The sequence below is a fragment of the Trachurus japonicus genome, chromosome 20 (genome assembly GCF_045865225.1).
Source record: "Trachurus japonicus isolate A0001 chromosome 20, Traja_1.0".
NCBI lineage: Eukaryota > Metazoa > Chordata > Actinopteri > Carangiformes > Carangidae > Trachurus > Trachurus japonicus.
Window position 1 is genome coordinate 20317438 of NC_140926.1, and position 24940 is coordinate 20342377.

Consider the following 24940-nt stretch of genomic DNA (forward strand, 5'->3'; position numbering starts at 1 on the left):
GCTTGTAATTCTGAGAGTTCATTTGCCCCGGGGGCTGAACTGCAGCAGAATGAATATAAATGGCTGACACAAGAATACGATTAAAACAAAGTGGAACGGAAATCAAGACGAGGCCGAGACCACGCAAACTGAGAAATAACGTACCCCAACCCAGCGAGTCTTAAAAATATTGATGTCATTTTATGTGTTGAACTGTTTTTGTAAAATACAAAATTACAACAGTTTTTCGCAATTATTTCAAGAAAAACAAAAAAATGAGGTTTCAAAAACTCCATCACTTGATTTCTTTGAATTATTTTCTGCTGTTTAACTCATCTTTATGCTCAAACATGAATTAATCTTTGGTCTGGGATGCTGGGAATTCATCAGCGAGACTGCTAATGAATATGCGGATGTTGACCTGATATATTTCTGCTCCCCGCAGTTACTGTTAATTCTTAAACACAGAATATTTACCAGTACAGCTCTAGACATAGTACCTTTCATGTATAAATTATCTATTTCCATAAAAAAGGCTCCAGCTTTAGTCACCCTTACACTTCATATCTATTTTTGTAAAATACATTATAATTTATGCATACCGGTATTTATCTATATAATTAATAAACTATGGTCCTTGATGAATGGTTTAAGTTATAATTTATGCACTAACTGCAACATAATGCAGAAAATGTATCTGTTAAAAAAACATTACATTGTATATTGTAGTAATAATATACTGTACAGTATCCAATTAAAAATGACCTTACATGTCTATGAGTCAGGGTTCAGATTTCCTCTGAGAACTCATGTTTTGCTCCCACATAATGTAAACTATGTCGGCACCAACATTACCAGCCTGGTCATCAGGCGTCCTGCTGACAGCTCTGGCCATGTTCATGGGCAAGCTGAGGTCAAAGGTCACCACACCCGACAGGACTGTGCTCCTCGGTTCATAAGCGACGAATCGGGACAGCTGAACACTTTCCGAAACTCTTCGTAGTTACTCATTGCCCCGACAACTCTGCAGGGCAGTAAAGGTCAAGTTGTAACTCTGCGTGTGTGTGTGTATGTTGTGTGTATTTGTGTCTGAGTGTGTACTCACCTGTATTTTGGTGGACTATGGGCTCCACTCTGGATCTGGTCCCTGGCTGCTTCTGGTCTATATGAGTTACATCTCACCTGCAGAGTACACACACATATGAAGCAGGCTGGGCTGAAGATAACATGACGTCTTTCAAATGGACCATAAATATGAGAATATGATCTTCAGTGAGGGACCCTCAGTGGGACAGGGATAGAAAACTAACATAATTAGCAGAGGGAGCCGCAGCCTGTTATATAAACTGCCTAATAAAGAAAAACTGTGCTGCGGCACTGCTCAAATTATCAGTTTGAACTCATTTTCAGACTTCCCCTCATTAACAGTTCAAGACACAGATGGAGCATTACAGTAGCTAGCTTACTTTGGCCGTACTCCATTCTGTACCCTGAACCAAAACTGGACTATTATACATTTTAACTTAAAGGACCTACAGTATAAATTCTCTGCTGCATAATGTGGTTTCTTCCCAGCAGCAGGTGGTGGTGATTTTTGCTTTGTTTTCAAGACAAGAGGTTGTAATAATTCCTCGAAGCAGCACAGGGCAGTTTGGAGGCTATAGTGACTCGCTATCGGAAAATGACCAGGCAAGTCAGGGCTAGCTGGTTAGCATGCTAACTTCCCAGCAGCAGGTGGCGGTGATTTTTTGCTTTGTTTTCAAGACAAGAGGTTGTAATAATTCCTCGAAGCAGCACAGGGCAGTTTGGAGGCTATAGTGACTCGCTATCGGAAAATGACGAAGCAAGTCAGGGCTAGCTGGTTAGTATGCTAACTTCAGAAGAAGAAAAGATGTGGTAAAGGCAACAGTTAACCTTTCTACCCAGTATTTGTTGAGTGAAGGAACAAAGCTTGGAGTTGAATTTGCATTTCTTCTAGACTGCTAAGTGAACAGAACTAATGCTAAAGAAGTTACAGCAAAACTTCCAAACCCCTTTGAACTTTAGCAGTTCAACAGTGACACCTCAGTGTAACCATTTGGAGGAATTATTAACCTGGTCAGGTAAAAAGGACCACAGTGTTCAGACAGCAGTCAACACAGTGTGTTCTTACATGTGCGTAGCTCAGGAAGAATAGTTGGTTGTTGTTTAGTCCGACTCCAGGCAGCAGAGGCTCCTCCGCACCACCTCTGCTCCTATCTACCCACCGTCTGTAAGCCTACGCAGAAGCAGAGAAAAAACAGAGAGGGTTTTCTCACCTGGACATTTTTCATTCCCACAGATGACATTTTTAGTTGTGAAATACAGCTATAACTAAAAAAATGAATGCACAGGAGAAAACTGGTGAAAGTCAATCCCATTGGTTGGTCATGTAAATATGTGGTATAAATGAGATATATGAGAAGAGTGACAGGGTGGAGGAAGAAATCTCAGACCATACCCTGAAGGCTTCTCTTATTCCTCCATTGTCTGCTATGTTCTCTGCCAATGTCCTTTTACCTCGAACCTAAAGAACAAAGATCCACAAAACACAAAGTCTTTCACCAGATATTTACAAAATTGCGTTATTTTAATCTCATTTTGATGTTGCAGTTGTTGATTCAAACCCTTGTCTCTTACATTCAGGCCCGCCTCATCCCAGTGGTAGCCATTATACTGATCTATCATACACTGGGTCTTCTCATTGAAAGCTGTGACAGATGAGTTGCTCCACCACTGGTCAAGGTTCCCATTTTTGTCGTACTTGCGACCTGTTCAGAAACAAAAAAACAAAACAAAATGAACAATTATTTGATTAATCGACTAGTTGCTTGATTTTGATGATTGATTCAATCATATTTCAAGCAAAAACTGAGGAAAAGAAGCCAATTATTTTGCATTGAAGGAGTCTCACTTATGAAAGGAGAGCTTGATAAAAAGACTAGTGAGGCTAGTAAATAGTTAATGTATTAATTACAGTTTATGAGCCCACTATAAAAAACCTACTTTATATACAGTGTGATACCACAAATATTATTATTTTGGATATTTTCTGAGGTCATTATTGAAACCAGTATTTACCATTGTTGTCAAAGCCGTGCGTCAACTCATGTCCCACTATCACCCCAATGGCGCCGTAACTTAAAGATCTGGAAAGAGACACAGTTGCAAAAATTAGCTGTGAAATATTGTGAATACTTTAAGTATTTGGATGACATCCATCTTCATAATTAAGTGGTATTGATATATATGAGAACACTTAGTAATGAATTTAAACATATAACATATAAAGCACATCTTATAATATAAAAACCTGTCATTTCAGGACCTGTGGAGAGTGAGTCTAGATAATAATGCTGTTTGTCCACAGGTCTGACCACTGCAGTTCTTCTGTGTGACTTTCTATTAGGAGGTCCATGTCATGCTGCTCCTGAGTAAAGCACGAGGTGACGTCTCTTTGCTCTGGTGACCGAGCATGTCACATTTTCTTTAATCTCACCTTGGGTACTCTTTCCCCCAGAAGAATGGTTTCTGAAGCTCTCCAGCAGGAAATCCTAAAGGAGAGGATGAAAGCCGTTTTTTTGTTTGTGTGACTGCAGCTCTGTCCAGACAGGATTCACTCACTGGAGAGGGTTGGGTCATTTTCAACAGCTATATTCCATTTCATCCTGTAATTTGTTAATTAAAAAGTGTGATTTCAGGAGAGGAGGCAACTACAATAAAACAGATGGACATTGCTTATTCCATAAAGAGTGTCAGCTCATTCTGTCTGTTTTGTTCTGGAAGCAACTTCCCAATTATTTCAGTGACTGAAATACTTTGCCACTTTAGGTGAACAATGATCCAGAAATATGTCATCTGTCTGGACAGAGCTCCAGAATAATTACATTAAAGTGATGTCAAGTGTCAGCGTCTGAGCAATCAATCATACTCTGTCTTACTGATTTGATTGGTGGAGGAACTGTAGAAGGCGTTGACAGTTGTTGGATTTGTAAACCACCTGAAACACACACACACACATACACATTATGGCATGTTAATGAAGTTTATTTTCCATCCACATTCTAAACAACTTTTAAGAATAAATCTAATAAATGTGTGTTTCCATCCGCTGCTGTCGGGACTATTTGGAAATGGTACATTAAGCAATAAACAGCTGATGGCGCTAATTTTCCTCATTACACTGTGGAGGAAGAGGGCGCAGTAGAATGACGCCTTTTAAAAAATAGAAATTAGAACAATAAATAATGAAAATGTGGTGTATCTGGGTGTTTCATGAGAAACTTTACACCCACATGATTCCTGTCCATCCTGATTTATTAGCCATGTCTGGGCTATAATTGATACAACAACTTTTCCACCTAAATCAATTTTTTTGTTTTTTAATTTACAGACGTTTCCACTGTTTTTTTAATTTTATTTTATAGGCTAATTGTAAAACTGTGCACAACAGCAGCGGGATGGAAACCCACCTACAGATGAGTCCTGGTTACTCACTCTGTACGCGGCACGCTCTTTCGCAGCCAGGCGATGTCAATTTGAGCGATAAACTTCAGCGTCTGCATCACGTTACCGTAGTAGTCCGTCTCATCAAACCTTAGCTAGAACACACAAACACAACAACAAACTGTGAAATCCTGCAATTTTAAAACTTGCTCAAAAGTGTGCAAACATACTATAATGATGAGAATGTTTTGTTAATGTTAAGATTTTTCTTTTTAATTTTAACATTTACAACTAAATCATTTTCTAATCAAAAACTACTGTCCTTAGTTAAACTGAATCACTGTAAGACACATAACTGGATGAATAGACGAGAGCTCTGTAAGGAGAAAATGAAGAGAATATAATAATTCTTAACTTTTTAATTCTATAATGATTTTCTCCCTGGGTCATTATAATCTTATGACCCATCTCCTATGCTAAATAACTGGTTTAAATGAGTTCCAAACAAACCTCATGCAGATCGTCATTGAGGTAGGTGTCATTCAGGATGAACTCTGGGTAGCCAACCTTGGCCAGGACTGCATGAGCCTTGAGAGAGATCAACAGCAGAGTCAACTTTAGGGGCATTTTAATACACTTTTACATCAACAGATTCCTCAGGCATCCATTGACAGTGAGGGTAAAGACAGAATTCTATTTAGCCACACTGTTCCAGCGTCCTTAAACTGGATTTTTTATTACCGTATGGAACTTAAGCCAGTCCAGACAATAAAAGACTAAATGTCTTTGACTGAGTTTTATTGGTCCTTGTTGAGCTGTGCAAGTTTAACATTAAAAAAAGAACTGGAGGTGGATTTGCTTTGTCATTGTAACAGTTGGTGCATGATGAGTAGTTTGGTTCAAGGAGAAACATACTCTTAAAACAAAAAGAAGATTCCAGCCCGCTGTGCTCAAGGACAACACAGTAGGCTAGCTCCGTTAGAAGAGATGTGATAAATATTTTCACTCACTATAAGGCTGAGAAATATCTGTCAACAAAGCCAAACTTTTTCAATTTGCTGCGATGTAAACAAGAAAAACACGCGAGAGGCTAGAAACACACTTTTTTTTTGACATTTTTTTTCTTCAACAATTAAACAATTCAGATCTTTGTTGATCTACTGATCATTGCAGCTCTGGTGAGGACACATGATAGAGATGATATTGCAGAATCTACAAATGCCTGTCTGGTTTAAAGCTGCAAAAGTCAAAATCCAATGAGTCACTTGTAATAACAAACCCACAGAGAATTATTATGAAGTCTGTGCAGCCTTTTAGCATTGATTTTGTTTCTTTGATGTTTTTAGATTGATTTCTTCATAAGATATCTCAACACAGCGTCGCCAGACTGCCGAGAACTGCAAATTAAAAAACAATACAGAGGTATGTGTAACTGTAATCTCACTTCATGTGTCTTTCTTTTCTTGAACAGTATATATATATATTGAACAGTAGTGTGTATAAATGCCACAACAGAGCTGCCCCCATGTGGTAAAAATACTCAATGCAGATGACACGTTAGAGCTGAGATGACGCAGCATGCTGACGACTGTCACTGTTCTCTTGCCTTATCTACAGCCCTCTTCTTTGTTGGCTGATCCATCCAGTCGTTCTCTTTCTCCAGCATGTCGATGAACGCCCAGCGGATGCCTTCGATCAGCTCCTCCATCTGACACACACATACACACACACAGTCACACACCAAGAAAGGCATGAGGTGAGAGAGGGAGACCTAAACTGTGATGACTTCCAGAAAACACACACACACTGTACAAAGTGACACTCAAGCACACAGACATACAGGTGTGCTTGTACATGGGTGAGAGTTGGGTTCAGGGTTGCTCCTCAGCATTTAGCTGTGATGGTTAAAGGGACAGTTCAACATTTTGGCAAATTGGCCCATTGCCATAATCCCTATAGTCATAGCAGTAGGTTTGTTACCTTTAATTGACCCTACGCCAACTCCTCCCACAAATGGCTATTGTCCAATCCTACGTTAGCAACCGTAACTATAGGCCTGGCAAGCTTTCGGCAGTTGAGTCATTACGTTTGCTTTTGTGGACACATTTTGAGACTAGGACGAAAAACATTTGTTTGTAGAGAAGGATGTTGTTGCTGCTGCTGCTACTACGGCGGTGGCGGCGGCAGCAATATAAAGATGTTCAGATACGAGCGGACTTATTTTTCGACTTGAGCAAGTGTAAATATGGGGATAGCCATATGTTCACCTCCGAAATGACAGCTGTACTTTTACCGCGTTTACCTGGGCTTTTAGGCGAGGGATCCTCCAGGCAGGGACTGCTTTCACTGACTGATACAGCGGTGGGAGAAAACAAAACAGCAGCCAAAGCTGTATGTGGTTCACAATCGCCCAAAAACTTAGAGTTTGACAACGTTTCATGAACAGTGAGATGACCTAAGTCTTGGTGGGTTGATAGACGGTAAAATTACCAGTCTTTACTGCTGCTCTGTACATTGTCCAGTCGTGTCGTTGAACAGATGTTTTATCCTCCTGGGCGAGTCACGTCACTGAAAACTATGAATGATCTTTGTGACTTCTTCTCTCTATTATCTCAGAACAGTTTATCCAGACATTTGCTGATATTTCCTTTGAAATCGATACCAAATATTGCCAGGAGCATGGCTGGGAGTGAAAGCTTGCCCGGCGTAGCAACAGTAACCAAGGGGGCGGGGCTTACGCGAAGGGTCAATTGTCAGTGCAAGGTATTTTTAGATCAGCAGAGCAGAGCCACGAGCTGCGTGGTGAATGTGCTGGTCACAACTTGTCCACTTGGAGTTGTTGGATTGTGTATTTGATGAGTTTGATGAGGGAAACCAAGAAATCCCATTAGCCTCCGTAGCGTAGCTCTGAGCAGCTCATGGCTCTGCTCCGCCGTTCTAAAAATAGCTTGCACCGACAATTAAAGGTAACAAACCTACTCCTAAAACTATATAGGAATTATGGTAATGGACCAAATTGCCAAAATGTTTAACTACTGTATGTAAAAATATTTAGCTATGGGGAATGTTTGGTTTTTGATATGGTTTTCCCTTTGCACATTGACATTTACTGAACTTTAAGACTAAGTGGCTGATGAATCCATATTGTAGGTGAAGTTCATCCCAACAACAAGTACAGACATGTGTGTGTGCTCAGTGTCACTGTTACATAAACACACACACACCCCGCACTGACCAAACTTACACTCACATTAAACACTTGTCCCAATGATTTAAGATGTCATGTCGGGAACAGACACACACACACACACACACACACACACACACACACACACACACACACACACACACACACACAACATACACACACCATGTGTTTCTTGTCCTCCTGGAAGTGTGTGTTGACAAAGAGGCGCCCGGCGGCATAAACAAGCGAGTTCTCCACGTAGTTCACACACTTGTCCCAGCGCGGGGTTAGAGACGTGGTTCCCGTGGTGACCTGCAGGGGGAGCGAGACATGCAAAGTGCGTTTTTAACTTTGATTGTTCAAGCACACTTTCTTAACTCATGCTTATATTTGAATTTAATTAAAAAGAATGGCTTTAAAAAAATACTGTATGTCATTATTTGTATGTATGGGATGCATGAAATTCATTTGGAGCACTGTACACTGTTTTAAAAATCAGATACCCTGCCCTTTAATAATCGTGAAGTGATTTTTTTGGACCTAAAATCAGGGCTTGATAAAAAAGAAAAAGGAAAAAAAAAAGTTTTCCTAATTAAAAAGAAAGTTTAATTTTGAAATCTCTGTTCAAGATGCTCAGACTATGTCTCTTTTCTGTATTACAGACTGCAAGTCATAACAGGTTTTGACTGAGTAATCTGTCAACGGGGAAAAGTGACAATATATGCACAGGAAACAAGATGAATCTTCACTGATGAATGAGCTCCCACTCAGTATTTTAAACCTCATCTACAAACCTGTTGAATCTCAGGCTTTAACTCGTGTCTCTTTGACCTGGTTTGATTTTTTGACTAAACTGAATTATCTTTCATTTGTACACTTTGAATGGTCTTTTTCTAACAGTGATTTAATTAGTTATCCATGGTGCAGTGTACAAAGAAATGATGGAGCTGTTTACAGCATGAAAAACAAATGCAAGTGATGTTGAAACCGTTAAAAGATATATAACAATAATCTAAAGTTTGGTTTGGTTCAAACCTGTAATCATGCTTAATCTGGGTCTTTCTTGTGTGTGCAGTTGTATGTCTATGGCCGGTGCGTGTGCACTAGTGTAGCTATGTAGTTATTATGTGCGAATGTCTATGGCCGGTACGTGTGCAATAATGTAGTCAGGATGCAATCATGTAACCATGCTCAGTCTGGGTAAAGTAATCATATCTAGTCTGAGCGTGTGTAATTATTTTTATAACTCAACGAATCATGTCCAATCCTCCTGCAATCATGTAAATCTACTTATTTTGTTATCTATCGGTCCTCTGTTTTTATGGACTTTTTATGTCAATTGTTGAACTGTTTGGGGACTATGGATGAAATTTATTATTTCACTGTCCCGTCTAAATAAACAAATAAACAAATAAAAAAGTTTGGCTAATCAGAAGTTGTACATTTTCCTTTCCGAAACAGCTGAAGGAGGAAGGTCCAGTACAATATTTTCTTAAAGGGAATTTGTAGCAGAAACAATAAAACTGAGATTAATTAAATAAGAAATCCCTTGTTGGTTTATCTATTTGTTGGCCTTAGTGTCATTACATTTAAATATATATAGAGCCTAAATACACCAAGCCAAACTTACACAGCTTCAGTGTAACATTAAAGATTCGGGTTGAGAGAGGTTCAGGGAACAGTAATAGAAAGTTATGAGCTTATAGTTGGGTAAATAAACCTTGACATCAGGATTAATTGAAGGTCAATCATGCATCAAGAGGGCAAGAGATGTAATTATCTCCGTCTCAACAGCCAGTTATTTTTCTGTTCATAGTAAAGCTTCATGGTATTAAAATGTTTAATATCCAAAACAGCTACAAACCCTGTGTCTGCAAAATATCAACTATCCTCTTATTTGTTTCTTTACAGTGCATTTCTACATAATTTACTGTTTTCTTTTGAGGATTATTTTGCATCTCAACCCATGAAGGAGAATTTCTCTCTTACAGTTTCTGTAAAGAATTACAAATGAATAACTGTGGACCCAGACTCATGTTGGTGACATGTTTTGTGTACCTACCCGAGCGTAGTCGAGGTATCTGTAGAGGAAACGGCGACTCAGAGTGGTGATCCTGGAGAAGACCGTCCTCCACTGGACGTAGTTTGCTACAGTCCTGAGGAGAAAGTTAATTCAACCCTACATGAAATGTTATTATGTGCTATAATGAGAGACAGGAGGTCCAAGTCTAGAGTGTGTTTTAGCTGCATGTGTGTGTGTGTGTGGTCATACTTGGGATCTGTGCTGTTAATGAGCTTGAAGAGTTCCTTGAAGTACTGCGGCGCTCGGACGATGACGGGCTCAGAGGAGGGGATGGCCCGAGCCGGGTCGCTTTTACTCTCCACCACAGCTTTCACAAAACCATGCCAGTCAAACTGCAGCGCACAGGCACGAGGAGACATGTAGAGGTTAACGACTTCTCACACAACATCAAGCAATGAAAAAAGAATAAATGAATAGTAATTTTGCTGAACAGGAGGTAGTGGTCGTGTCTTGACATTTGGCTTTCTTTCCACTGCTGAATGAGGACAGCTCTTGGTGAAGATTGATGTGGACTACACTGGTCAGTAAACAGCTTTTAATGCTAATATTGGCTATGTAGCAAAAGCAAACTCCTTTTAAGCCAAAAGAAACCACATCTTTTGTATTTTCATTATCTATGTATTATGTCATTTGAATCTTGTCAGTCTAATGATATCTATCATCTAATATAATTTGATTGTATGCAGGGTTATTGTAGTTAACTAAAACTAAGACTAAAACTAAAACTAGCAGTGAAAAAAATAATATTTTTATAATAATAAAATAATGTAACGTGATGAGGACTGATGGGAACATTTATGGGATGCAACTAAAAGGGAAAAATCCCACAAATTTGGAAGTTCATCTTCAGAGGTCTCACAGAGGCTTTCTCCTACAGTAATACCTGAAAAACTAAAACTAAGCCTAAGACTAAATAAAAACTAGTCAATTCCTCAAAAATAAAACTAAACTAAAACTGCTTAATCACTTGTTGAACTTACTAAAACTAAACTGAAATAAAAAAGAAAAAAGAAAAAAATAATACAAAAATAAAACTAATGATAATTTTAAAACTGTAATAACCTTAAAGCAGAAGTAAGCGATATTTTTGTGTTAATATAAGTCTTAAATAGTTATATCTTCTGACAGCAATCACTTATATAAAGTGTTTGGACCGAAACACGGGTCTGTCAGTTACTCTGCTCTGAGCCGAGGAGAAAACTTTTCTCGTATCCTACAAGTTTTATCCAATGAGGAGAGAGAACGGCATGAAGGGCTGTGTGTGCAGCCAGAGCCAGTCTGGTGCAGCCAAGGGATGCGCCTGAATGTGGTGATGTAGGGACGAGGACTGTTATGGTGCATTCAAAGCAGCCCGTAACTCGTGTTTTTCCGACCTGTGAAGTCGTACCAGTTCGATCTGGTACGAGTTCACGGGTCGGAAGTTACGAGTGGCCGTTATAGTGACTTTCACAGGTAAAACAGGTCGGAAAAACACGAGTGGGTTGCCTGGAACGCTACAAAGTCGTAAGTTGTGACTTGAAGCTGTAATTTACGGTTTCAAAAGCCTGCCTGGAACGCAGCATTAGCCAAAACCACCGGATCGCTTACTTCTGCTTTAATTCTAAGTTGTCAATCAATAACGGATCCACTTCTACGAAATGTTGATACCTCACTTTGGAATGAATTTATACTGTTTTAGCCATGTCACAAATTGCACCACCACTTTGGTTGGAAATAATATCTTTCAAACTATACAACTTATGTACTTACTGTTATTGTTTGTGTGTCTGTACCTGTGGTATGGAGCGTTGCAGGCGAGAGAGTGTGTATCTGTTGTACATGTTTTCACTGGTGCGGTTTTCGTAGGGAATCAGGATCTGCAGACATGAAGAGCAATGTTAAACTGACTTGACTAATCCAAAATTTATGCAGAAAATAATCTCCCTTTACACTGCCGGTGACGGCTGATGAATCAATTTCATATATCTCATGGTTAATAACGCGGGGGTTTTAATTAGCTCCAGAGTCACAGAGGCCTATCAGATCATCTCCATACATTAAGTCAGATTATATTTATCTAACGCGACGTCTTTACATGAGCCAGTTTGGTCTCGAAGGCGAGGGCCTTTTCCATCTGGGTCTGAGCCGCTTTCTCTGGAGCGCCCAGCATGACGGCCGTGTCCACCATCAGGCTCAGCAAGGCCGCACGGTACTGAGGAGAGAGAGAGAGAGGGTAGGGAGGGGGTGGAGGGGTGGAGGGGCAGACAAAGGCAAAAAGACAAATGTCATTTATTCTTTCATTGCTCTGAGCGACTGTCACTACCACAACCCAACATCAGACATCAAGGGCTTCCATATACATTCAGATATTTCTGGGTTACTATGTGTAATTTAATAGTATTTATGTTCATTATGAATACTTTTTTTTTTAAAACAATAGATACGTAAGCCTCAAGTACACAGTGCATACAGTGTTGTGCCCCTTCCTCATTTCTTATTTTTTCACATATTAAAATTGCTTTTACTGAGGGGAATTTTCTATTCAAACCTACAGTACCTGTCCCTATTAAAAAAAAGTAATTGCCACTAGACATAATAACTGGTTGTGCCACCCTCTGCAGCAAAACTGCAATCAATTGATTGCGACAACTGGCAATGAGTCTTTTCACAATTAAAAAAAACCCTGCACTTGGAAAACCTCATCGCCGTCAGCTCCTTCAGGGTCGCCGTAACAAACCCCCCAAAACATACTTGGAGATGCTTCATCTGAAGTACTCGACGAGCAATCATTTTATTATGTCTGCCTCCCTCTGTGGTTGCACTGCTCTGTCATTGTGTGATGTGTTGTTTTTGCTATTGTAATAGCTATGTGCTGCTATGTTTGTCTGTTTTAATACTGTCATGCTTTGTCCACATTTTTAGCTGTCTGTCTACTGCTGCTCTCTGATGTTTATTGTGTTTTTGTTTTATTTTGTGTTTAGTATTGTTGTTTTGCAGAATCGTTAAAATTCAGCCAGACTGGAGGGTTTTCAAGGTCATGCCACAGCTTCTCAGTCGGATATACTAAGTCCAGAGTTTGACCAGGCTGCTCCAAAACCTTTATTTCTTTTTTTTAAGCCAATCAGAAATGGACTTGCTGGTGGGTTTCTGATCACTGTCCTGATGCAGAACCCAAATGTGCTTGACCTTGAGGTCACAAACTGATGGCCGGGCATTCTCCTTCAGGATTTCTTGGTAGAAAGCAATCCATAAATCACTGCAAGTCGTCCAGGTCCTGCAGCAGCAACACTCTACCACCACCATGTTTGACTGTTGGAATGACAGTCTTTTTATGAAATACTGTGTTAGTTTTACAACAGATGTTACAGGACACACACCTTCCAAAAAATTCAACTTTTGTCTCATCAGCCCACAGAATATTTTGGCGGTCTGGGGGGATCATCAAGATGTTTTTTGGCAATTGTGAGAGGAGTCTTTGTGATGTTTTTGGTCAGCAGTGGTTTGCATCTTGGAACTCTCCCATGGATGCTATATTTGCCCAGTCTCGTCCTTATTGTTGAGTCATGAACACAGACCTTAACTGAGGTAAATGAGGCCTGCAGTTCTTTAGAAGTTGTTCTGGGTTCCTCATCCTGGATGAGTGGTCTTTTGGAGTAACTGTGGTGTGCTGGCTACTCCTGAGGGTTCAACACTGTCCCATGTTTTCTCTATTTGTTGATTATGGCTCTCACCGTGGTTCTCTAGAATCCCAAAGCTTTTGACAAGGGCTTTGCAAACGTTTCCACACAGATGAATGTCAAGGAGTTTGTTTGCTCATCTGTTCTTCAGATGTTATGTGTTGCTTCTTGAGAACTTTTAGCCCACTTCAGTTTGTCAAACAGGTTCTATTGAAACAATTTCTTGATTCATCAGGCCTGGGCGTGGCTGGTGAAATTGAACTCAGTTTTCCAAAAAAAATGTGGTTAATCACAGTAAGTTCATGAGGGGCAATTACTTTTTCTAAATTATTTATTAATCAATAATGAAGGTATTCCCTAGAGAGTGGCTCAGACAGATCCAATAGGAAGTAAATATACAATGTGAAAAGTGCTATTATCTTAAATTCATGTTATTAAAAATAGGAAGAAAAAAAAGGTTCCTCCTCCTTATTATATATCAATCTTCTTAGGCTTATTTAATACATTGGGCAAAAAATAAGTAATATAAAACAAGTTCATTTGTGACAGTGTTTCAACACAAATGAGGATTGCTTCCCTTTGTCTACCTAACATGGACCTAAAGTATTCCTATGAATGTAGAGCTTTGTATCTGTGGTATGTTCTGTACTGTAGAGAGATCAATACTGGTGGGGAGAGTGTACTGATACAGTACTGTAGCAAGATGGTGTGAGTTTTTCCAGTTGAGAAAACCTCATCGCTGCATGCTGCACTTTTCCCCTGTGGCCTAATGAGGTGGCTATTAGTGGAGCAATCGGTATCGGCTCCCTGTGCTGAAATTAATTTCTTGCCTTATGACTGTCTAGCATTCCAAAATGTTGAGTATGCTAAGAAGCTCTTGCTGTGATATAAAAACCCAACATTAACCAACTCCATATTTCAAATAGCTGAAACTCCTTTCTGCTGCGATTTATCACCCGAGCAGGAAGGAAATAGGTGCTGCAGGAAGAGGAGTTTTTAGATGACAGGTAAGTGGTGAAAGATGAAGCAGAAACTCACTGCCTGTGCAGAGGAAGTGTTGGTGATGTAGTCTTCCCTGGAGGGCAGAGACAAGGACGCCTGGTCGAGCTGCATCAAGACAGAGAACACAGGTTAGCCTCTGCTGCTTCTAGGGCTTGTTCATTTTACAATGCTTGCTGGAACAATAATGACCAGAAAAATCTCTCCCATCCATACAAACCTATATACAGTATTCTATTTTGGATGTGCATGCTTAACTTTTAGTAAAGGAATGAAGTTTGTTGTTGAACTCACACCATTTTTTCTAAGGTGGTAAGTAAATAGCTGTTTATGCTAAGATTAGCTAGCAATAGCACTGCATAAAGACTGGAAACAACCAATCTGGATCTTTCAAACAGTAACAAATTCCACTGACCAGCACCAGTAAAGCTCAATAATTAACATTAGACCATGTTTGTTTGGCACACACATAAACTGAAGTGTAAAAATCACAAGTGTTTTAGTTTACTGGGTGTTAGTATATATTTTTAAAAATGCCAAACTATCCCTTTTTGACAAGGAATTATTAATTGATTAATCAAAAATCATCCAAGAGAAAATTAATCAGAAAAGTTATTAATCATTGAACGTCTTTGAGGAGTTGACCATTTAAGTTATATTTAACATTTTCTAATTATTTTACAGTCTTACCAACGAAATGGTTAATTGAGAAAACGGTTGGAAAATGAATTAATGATTAAAAATATTAATTAGTTGCAGACCCTAGTCTATTAAAAAAACGTTAAATATGAAATTGAAATGTGAAAAACATGCAGTCATGCATTAACATCTTTCTGAAATGCAATGTCTCACCTTTATGATGTAGATAGAGGAGTTCTTGTCGTCAGGGGAGACGTACAGGCGAATCAGGACACTCTTGCTGTGCTGGTTCCTCATCTCTGCCACAGTCTTCAGGAGGTTCCACTGAGACGCTGACCACTGGTACTCTCCGCCCAGCCCATCCCCGACAACAGGCCACCGGAACTCTGGCTTTCTCAGTGTTTTCAGCATTGGTTTGGCGTCCACCTTCTCCAACACGGCTTTGTAAACATACATAGTAGACTGGGATTAAGATTAGCATTAGCATTTTGTTCTTAAAGGGATAGTTCAACATTTTGGCAAATTTGCCTATTGCCATAATCCCTATAGTCATAGTCATAGTTCATTACCTTTAATTATCGGTGCATGTTGTTTTGAGATCTGCGGAGCAGAGACGTGAGCTGCTCAGCGAAAACTACTCTGTAATGTTACATTATTATTTCATAGCGTGGTGAATGTGCAGGTCACAACATGTCCACAAGAGCTGATAATTAAAGGTAATGGATTTACCCCTATGACTATAGGGATTATGGCAATAGGCGAATTTGCCAAAATGTTGAACTATCCCTTTAAAGTCTACAGAACTTTGATGAATTTTACTACTACTACTACTTTTATGATCATAATGCTGCATTTTCATCACGTGTCTTATTGCTTGTGATGCTGCAGTGACCTAGATCTGTCATAAGGATCAATAAAAGCTCATCTCATCCTCTTTTATCTGTCACTGTGTGTTTATCTGCCTCTTGACTTACGGTGTCTTTGTGAGGACCTGTTGTAGACATGGAAAGTGAGGACATTTTGAGATTGCTTTAGTATTTTGGCTAGTCCTCTCTACATTAAATTAGCTCCTTGAGGGTTACTCAGTTTAAGAATGAATGTTAACTTACGACTATGGTTTAAACTAAGGTAAGGTTGAGTGTGAGGGTCAGGTGGTTAGGGGCGAGGGAAGGTGCTATGAAAACAACAGTCCCCACATGTGCAGTGCAATATTTGTGTGTATGATAGTTTGTCAATTATTTGACGTTATGAGGACTCCCATCTCATTCAGGTTTAGGATAAGAATTGGGGATAGGCTGCTAAGGTAAATCTCCATCTCCATGAAAAATAACATGTATCAATTCAAAGTCTCCAACAAAAGTAGACTTGTGTGTGTGTTGGACTCACCCTCATTGGTACATGAGCGGTAAAGGGTCTTAGCTTTGGTCACAGCCTCCAGTTCATCAGCTTCTGATGGAGCTTCCAGTAACTCTGACAAGAAACAACAGTTTGGGTCATTTTAATACACATTACTGACAATGATCTTAATACTATTACACAGTGATTAATGTTTTGCTTCCTCATTAATGCATCTCATTAACTTAAGATACATTTATCGTTGATATACAGCAGATATATATTTTTTCTTCCAGTACTTCTTTGTAGTATTTTCCAGTTGATCAAGCAGCATAATGTGACTATTGGACTATTTCTCATCTTTCAATCATCTTGTGTGTTTTTTCCTAACCTTTGAAGATAATATTGTGTAATCTTGAACTGATGTAAAAATGTTCTAGAGGGCCTGAGTGTGATGTAGCCTACACATACTTTCTATAATATTGGTAAATATGTGATGTGTGCTGCTTACAATTCTGTTAACTAGCCCCTACAACAGGTCGAGCTTGAAGATGAGTGTACATGTAGTCCAAGTAACAAGGATGGCTCTGGTTACAAATATGAGTCGGAACGTGAACATCATAAAAAGTGTTGCAGCCGCTATAATCTTATTGAAGATGGTCTCTGCTTGTATTTTATATTTGAACAGTTCACTGAAATTATTTTTTATGTATCTCAAAGCATCTTCTGATTAGCAGTTTTTTCTGGGTGAGTCCATAGCCTTGCTTTGTGAAATAAAAAAACAAAAAACAATTGATCAACATGATAACAACAGAACAAGTTATAGCTGAAAATCTTTTTTTCCCCATTAGACATCCACCCCACCTTGGAATATCCTGACAAATGCCCTCAATAAAGAAGAGTTCATTTGTACATCAGCCTTCATCCAGGCTGATGAGCTTGGACACTCAGTACGTTTACATGCAGAGCTTAATCGAGCTATGCTCAAAATTCGATTTTGGCGTCAAGTCGGACTTCTGTCCTTGTCTCAATATACATGCAACTGAGAAAATCGAATAACTGACGGGGTCCGCCCCCTCATGCGGCGTCACCTGTTGTTTCAGCGGGTTAATACGCCCCCTGTCCTGTTGACTTTTCTGTCACCTCCTAAAAAACTGAATATAAACAACTTAGTAAGCTTATTAATAAATTCTCAACTGCAGTTCCTGACCAGACGCACCAGTCTGGGCCGGATTCGCGCTGAGAATAGGATACGGGCTTCCTCTCTTCCTCTCTCTCTCTCTCTCTCTCTAATAAAACAATCTGGCTGGTTGCACTGTGTATGTGTGAAATGCATTGAATCGGCGCTGATGTTGGTTTTTTTTCTTTACTTTGCGGGGTTCGGGCGGCTTCTCTGCTCCACTTGGTGCCGTCTCTACTGTTGTGGAGCATGCGCACATGCATTGTCCAGTTATACACCGACTAAGGTGTTTACATGACGGAGAAAATCAAATTCCAATCGCATTATCTGGGTGTCTTAATCGGAGTTCTCAACTCCGATTTCAGTCGGACTAAGGTGTTTACATGCACTTCAGTTGTCCAGTTATAGTCGGATTAAGGCAATAATTCGGTTTTTTCAAGTGTCATGTAAACGTACTGATTGATGGGGAAATTCCTGGGTAAAAGCACCTTTGAGTTGGATGTCGACATGCTGTCTTAGCCACGGGTAGATGCCATATGAGGAGGAATCTTCAGGGATCGGGTTCTCCTTGAGCCAACCTCCACAGGAAAAACTGTAGAAGTCCTCGCAGGGATCAACAGACCGATCTATTTTAGTCAAAATGGACCCCGCTACAGGAGGGAGAGACAGACAGACAGACAAAAGACACTTCAGTCACAGCTGAAATATCTCATGCTTATCCAGTAACTACAAAAACAGTAGTGGGATCTCAGAACAAAGTGTTTGCCATCACTCCTCACCTGCTTCGATGCACTCAGGGGTCAGACAGAACTCCTCCTGACTGGACTTTTGAGAGACTGAGGGGGGAGAAGAGAGTCAAGGATGAATGGTGACAAGTGAAATAGAAAAATCACCCTGTGACTCAGAGTGATGTGTTATTTTGTTGGAAAAATGTTGGTTGTATGCATCTCTATATATATAGTACTGCTCCAAACCACAAATGTACAGTCTGCTGGTGACACAGCGTCTCAACTGAGGAAACCTCATGTGTAGGCTGACAAAACACATCGACCACAGAAAAGTTGTACCACCAACAGGAGGTCAGATTTTCATGCTTCCTGCTCTTTCTGCTGTTATGATCTGACGGCAACTCAACAAAGAGTAGGAATGAATCTACCAATTATATTCATCATCATCAATCATTCTGGCAATTATTAACTTCATAGATTATTGTTGTCTCTATAATGAACAGCAGAGAGAAATGTTGAATTATTTGGTGGTAGACAAAGAGAGAAGCTTTGAGAAGATTAATCCAGTTCATATTTGACATTGCTCCTTTGAAAAATTGATCAGGATATTATCAAAATAGTTGCAGTTCAGTTTTCAAATTGAAACTGCTGAAGCTGAAAGCTCAGAAAAAGCTTGAGTTGAGATTTTATTTTTTTACAATGTGATCGTTTTTTGCACAGACAATGCATGTTCAAAAATAGAGGTTCAAAAGAAAGAGGAGCACTCAGAAATGACTGACTTCCACGCAGGCCATTGTCAAACAACATACACTGCCTGTCCAAAATAAAAGTCACACACTTATATTTCATTGGACCGCCTTTGTTTACAGCACACATTTGCTGTGGCATTGTTTCAATAAGCTTCTGCAATGTCACAACATTTATTTCCGTCCTGAGTTGCATTCATTTTTCTAGACTCTGTGGTCACATTGGACCACATTTCTTCCTTGAAGATGATGGTTCCCCACTCTCCTTCCAGTTTTTAATAAAATGTTGGACAGTTCAGTTTTAGTATAGTTTTAGCAATCTCATTGTTTTCTTTGCTTGATGCCAAAAATTTGACCCTTCTGAAACAGATTAACATCTTTTCTTTTTTGTTTAGGAAATGAGACTGCATCAGACAGTTAGGGTTAAATAACTTGTTTCCAACTGAAACATAGTCATCCATGCAATAATGATCCAGTGGGAGGCTCTTACCTAATTAGCTTAGTTAAATCCAAGTGGTGACTTTTTTTTGGATGGGCAGTGTACATCATACTTAAAGGGATACGGCAAAAAAAAAATTTTCATGTCTTGCCTCACTCCCGAGTCCATGACAAGCAGATAGACACCATCCTTTCGACTGTGTGTGCAGTAACGAGGGAGAGCCCGTAATTAGCTTAGCTCAAACGATGGAACATAGGAAGTGTTAGCCTGCCTCCACCTAAAGTCATCAGAGACACTCTTCAGCAACTCTAAACGGACCGATCTTCGTCTCAGACCTGACAAAACAGCCAGTAACGGGACGAGATCGGTCAAAAAGGAGGGTTCAAGCAAAGATGGTTTATTTTGGTTCAAGCTAGGTAGGCTACATCGAAGGTAGGTTAGCTTCCTATTTCAAAGTAAAAGCACTAATTCTATCGTCATGGTTTTCTGTATGTAAAGGGCAACGGGTGTTTTATTTTGTGAAAGTAACCGGAAGTGCGTTGGTCACAACAGCTAGCTTGAGTAGCGCCAAATTCGTCCCAACAACAGCTGGTATTTAGACAAATTAACGACACACTGCTGATCTCAACGGCTACTTTCTCGCCTAAAAATGTTTGAAATATTGATAAAGTGATATATTTACAGAGTTTAGAGCTAAAATGAAATCAGCTTCTGACTGCTGATTTCGGCTCGGGTAGGAGGCAGGCTAACTATGCACTTGGCGATACGGGCTCTATCTCCCTTGTTACTGCATGCACAGTCAAAAGGATGGTGTCTATCTCCTTGTCATGGACTCGAGAGTGAGGCAAGACACAGAAAAAAAATGTTGGCGTATCACTTTAAAAAAAATGCAAATTTATCGTAAATTTGATCTGGGCTGAAAAAGTAATGGACTTGTCTCCGACCAAAGCCCTAACGCCTCCATCTTGTTGGGTCCAAACTGGCTCAGGCATTTAAATGTGTAGCCTAATCCTGCTGACACATTAACAGACACATGTGAAAATGGAATCTCTTAGGCGGAGGTGATAAAGCTTTCATAAGTTATCCGTATGTGTGAGAATGAAGCTTTAATTGTGAGCTGCTTCTTTTATCAAGCAGCTGAAAGAAAACATCATTTCTACACAGTGCTCTTTAACAGGCGGTTACATCAGTCGTTGTCTCTGTTTGTATTGTAACACAAGCTATCACTGAACAAAGCACTGACGGAAGGGAAACCTGATAATCATAGCTCCATGTAGCTCAAAATGATAGTGGCCATCAGAGAGAAGTGTAATGAGTGACATTCTCACAATCCACTCACTATCAAAATAGGACAAAAAACAGACCAAAGTGCAGTTGATACAGCTGGAGGGCCGTCAGTGTAAACAGTCAGTGGATTCATTTTTTTAACCTTATGCCTGCCTGAACGGAGGAAAGTCCAACATAATGTAGGCTACAACCGCTGCAAGATGTCCAGCCGTCGCCAATCATCTTTATTCAAGTCACATGAAAATCTTAAGAACATCACATTTTGGAGTTCCGTTACTGCCAGTTATAATTACACACTCACTACTAATTAGGGCAGTCAGAGCGCCACGGATAGAAAGAATAAGCCCTCCATTGTTTATGCTTCTTGCAGTGTAACCACAGGTTTACTCCATTCACTTCCTTTCAGAAGGTGAATGACAGCGTGCGTCTGTTAACCTCCTGGCAGAAACCGTGGTTGTGCGATGCGGCTGCGAGGGCGGGCAGACTAGAGGCAGCACAAAGCCCCGTGAAGTGAGCTACGGTAACAGATTTAGAAACCAAATCCCCATTGTGAACGGATGAGTGGAGCGTTTACGGAGCTGCGCCGCAATGTCTGACCTCTGAGGGTTTGACCGGTCATGTTGTCAAGTTGGAGCTGCTGGTTGCTTAACGTTGGGTCTGTTTACAGTAAAATGAAAAAATGCACACATTCATAGGTTGACCCTGCTTGACCTGCTTGGCCTCAATGAACCCGTCTTGAGAGCTCCTTCAGAGACAGATGGATGTCTGAGCCTCCAGTGTCGCTGCTAATACCAACCTCATGTTCATTACTCAGATGCCAAACAGACCACCGACACAAACATGTGTGTACACAAACACATTGTACTGTACATACTATGTAAGTGAAAACATGAGGGAAAAAAAAAAAAAAAAAGCAGAGTAGCAACCGCTTGGCATTCCCGTGTCTGGTCAATTCACATAGTTGGAGAGCATTAGTGAGGGGGTTCATTAGAGTGGGTGTGTAGTTCTGCATATATAGGCACATAACATAATTACACTTCAATACCACCACAAAAATCCCAGCTTCCCCTCAGTCACAGAGAAAAACAATACTTACCCCGCCCAGGACACACTTTATACACCCCTCCCTCCCTCCCGCCCAGCCACGAGCATCCTCACAACCACTCAACTGCTGCCACCGTCAAAACAGTGAGGACAGTTTGAGAAATTACAGTAATAACTGCTCTATAAGTAACATGTTATATTTATAGTATAATTTCTTCCATCCATACAAAGCTTGACTGTTCACCCACAGTTTTCTGCTGTAGGCCTATGCTAACTGGTTGTAGCTTCACATACCCTTATATATATATACTGTACTTTAGGTGAGAGAGTGGTATTGATATTCTCCTCCAGTTCTCTTCAGAAAAATAAATGAGTGTCTCACAAAATGTCAAGCTACCTCTTTTAATATATCATCCTGGTGAAGCTTTAGGTCCCCCCCACTACGGTTTTGGATTGAATTTTAACTTTTACAAAAGTTCAAAGAGTTACTTTAAGACTCACTGCCAAACCTTTAATGGATGATTGAAGAAAAAAAATCACACATGCATGCATGAAATCTTTAAAAACTCTGGCATTAACCCTTTACACAGTGTTTTCAGAGCTTTTGTGAAAAGACCATTCATTTGGAAACAAACAGAACTCGACTCTAGAAAAAAGAGGATGTATTGAATTATATTGTTTTAGTTTAATTAAATAAGTGACATTTGTTTCTTTTTACGCTGTTAACCTTAGTTTTCTTTGTCTTTTTATTTCCTCTTGTGCTTCTTTTGTAACTTTACTTGTATCGCCTACATTCACCAGGACACAGTATTGCAACACTTTGTGTTTGGCTGGAGCAAGTTGCTGGTTTCTCTCTCCCCTGTCACATCTATATACACGTTATTCAAAGAGCCAGTGTTGTTTGATGTGCACTGGCCGTTCTAAATCATTAAATACACACACACCCTGCCCGCCACAACTCTGCCACACAGTCCCTGCTAATTAATGTCACATTCTGCAGGAAACAATACCCACAGAGTGTCAACAAACACATTCTTTCCTCTTTTCTGTCCAATTTGACTTCCACTGTGCGCTACGGAGAGTCCAGGACTCTGCGTATGTGCGCGTGGGCGTGTATGAAACCTTATATGAACCAAAAATAGTTTGACACAAGTTACCCGCGGGCTCTCCATAGAGACCTTTGCTCCCAGCAGCGTGCTCGTGTGTTATTTACAGTCAAGCGAGTACTATAATCTGGAGGACAGCGTACGTTGTGTACAATACATTTCCATGGAATTTCTTCCAAATTATAATGTAGGATGAAGAGAAATGTGTACGTGTGGGTGTGTGTGTGTGGTGTGTGTGGTGTGGACTTACCCAGTATGAGTGCGAGCAGCAGAACGGCACAGAGACACACACACATGGCCAGTGCTATCCTGTAGAGACGAGTGTTGCCCTTCTCGGGTTTAACCCCACCACCACCTAAACGCTCCAGCTCCATGACTTCACAATATCACACTCACACACACACACACACACACACACACTCACACCAAGACAAAACAAAACAAAAAACACAGACACACATTCACCTACACACTTTAAAAAAATAATCTCACTCTCTCAGGTGGGGAAGCACTGAGAAAAACACAACAAAAAGGAGAGAAATCTGACAAAAAAAAATCTAATTTATGGACAAAATTAAATCCAAAAGGTTATAGAAACATTCCTGGAATAATTACAAAAAAATAAAAAATAAAATAACTTTAATGACTTTCCCAGTTTGTCTCTCTTTCTCTGCTGCTGCTATCTGTCTATCTGCAGCTACTCTAACTTCCCCACAGCTCTTCAAACTGTCCCTCCCTCCCTCTCTCATCACTCCTCCTCTCATCCCTCCTTCCCTCCTTCTAGGAAACAAGGGACCAGGCCTCCCAGTGGTGAACAGAGATCATTTATTAAACTCATTGTCTAAAACCAGAACACTGCCTCTGTGTGTATGTGTGTGTGTGTGTGTGTGGTACATTAGTGACTCCAGACCTTGTTAGCGGCATAAGTGCGAAAAAGAGTGCGTGTGTCATCTCATGTTCAAAACAGCAGGGTGCTCTGCTCCAAACATTTATCAGATCAGACAGTCAGTAGACCAGAAATAAATTAGATTCACTCTCCCTCTCTCTCTCTCTCTCACACACACACACACACACACACACACACACACACACACACACACACACACACACACACACACACACACACACACACACACACACACACACACACACACACACACACACTGATTACAATCGATTAATCTGATGATGATGATGATGGTGGTGACGTTGCTGCCTGTAGAAACACATCAGTGTTGTTGCCACAGAGGGCATCAATAGTTTCTGATGATGATAACACCACAGCTGCTGATTGGTCCTCCACCCCCTTGATATAGTGGGAGCTCTTTCTGCACGTGCTCATTAGGGTTTGGGGTGTCGGCCGCAAAGTCCCTGTATAGACTTAACTTCCTGCTCTGCTGAAAAACACCCATTCATCAAGCAAGACACTTTGACCACTATGCTATTGTTTGTTTTTACTCACAATCATTTGTGTCCTGTTTTGATCGCATTGTTAGAAATCTCAGCTGGGACCCTTAGTTCACTGTCTGTGCTCCTCATTTAGCCTCCGATCTATGGCTCTGTGCTGGAGGCGTGGCTCTGCTGCCAGAAGCTGAGAGCTGGACAGCAGTACATTGCACCAATAAAACTTAATGTCTATGCTAGTAAATATTTTATTAATGTGAGTACGTTTCAGAAGTTTAAAACATAAATCATATGTCTGTTGTTGATGATGGTGATGTTATATATAGGCCTACACGGTTGCCCTTAAAGTTCCAATGTGATTTATTATTGATAGATAAAGATAAAATGTATATCTTATTAAAACTCACTGTGAACGTTAAATCACAAAAAGCCTTTATAATAGGAATAAAAGGAGGAATGTGTCTGAAAACAGAATTATTCCAACTTTATGGGCAACCATATGTATATACTGTACTATATACTATATACAGCCCTGGAAAAAATAAAGAGACCACTCCAAAAATGTTCTTAATAAATCAGCTTCTCTACATGTATGGCAGCCATCGATTCAGTGTCTATTGAACTCCAACACAAGCACACCTTACTCTACTTAGCTGATCACCTG

At 40.1% G+C, this 24940-nt stretch overlaps 1 protein-coding gene across 1 annotated transcript; it reads right to left on the bottom strand.

The window, feature by feature from the left end:
- Positions 1–836: 836 nt before the first annotated feature.
- phex (phosphate regulating endopeptidase homolog, X-linked) lies at positions 837–23592 on the bottom strand. The gene is made up of 22 exons (XM_085763847.1): positions 23123–23592; positions 18302–18358; positions 18011–18172; positions 16394–16477; positions 15221–15447; positions 14408–14476; positions 11788–11904; positions 11486–11569; positions 9903–10045; positions 9693–9786; positions 7814–7942; positions 6050–6151; positions 4954–5031; positions 4495–4598; positions 3939–3997; positions 3497–3551; positions 3079–3146; positions 2638–2768; positions 2459–2524; positions 2132–2236; positions 1085–1161; positions 837–1003 (listed from the first exon to the last, which is right to left on the bottom strand). The coding sequence occupies exons 1-22, from the start codon at positions 23244–23246 to the stop codon at positions 901–903; spliced, it is 2238 nt and encodes a 745-aa protein (XP_085619973.1). The 5' UTR covers positions 23247–23592; the 3' UTR covers positions 837–900.
- Positions 23593–24940: the final 1348 nt, after the last annotated feature.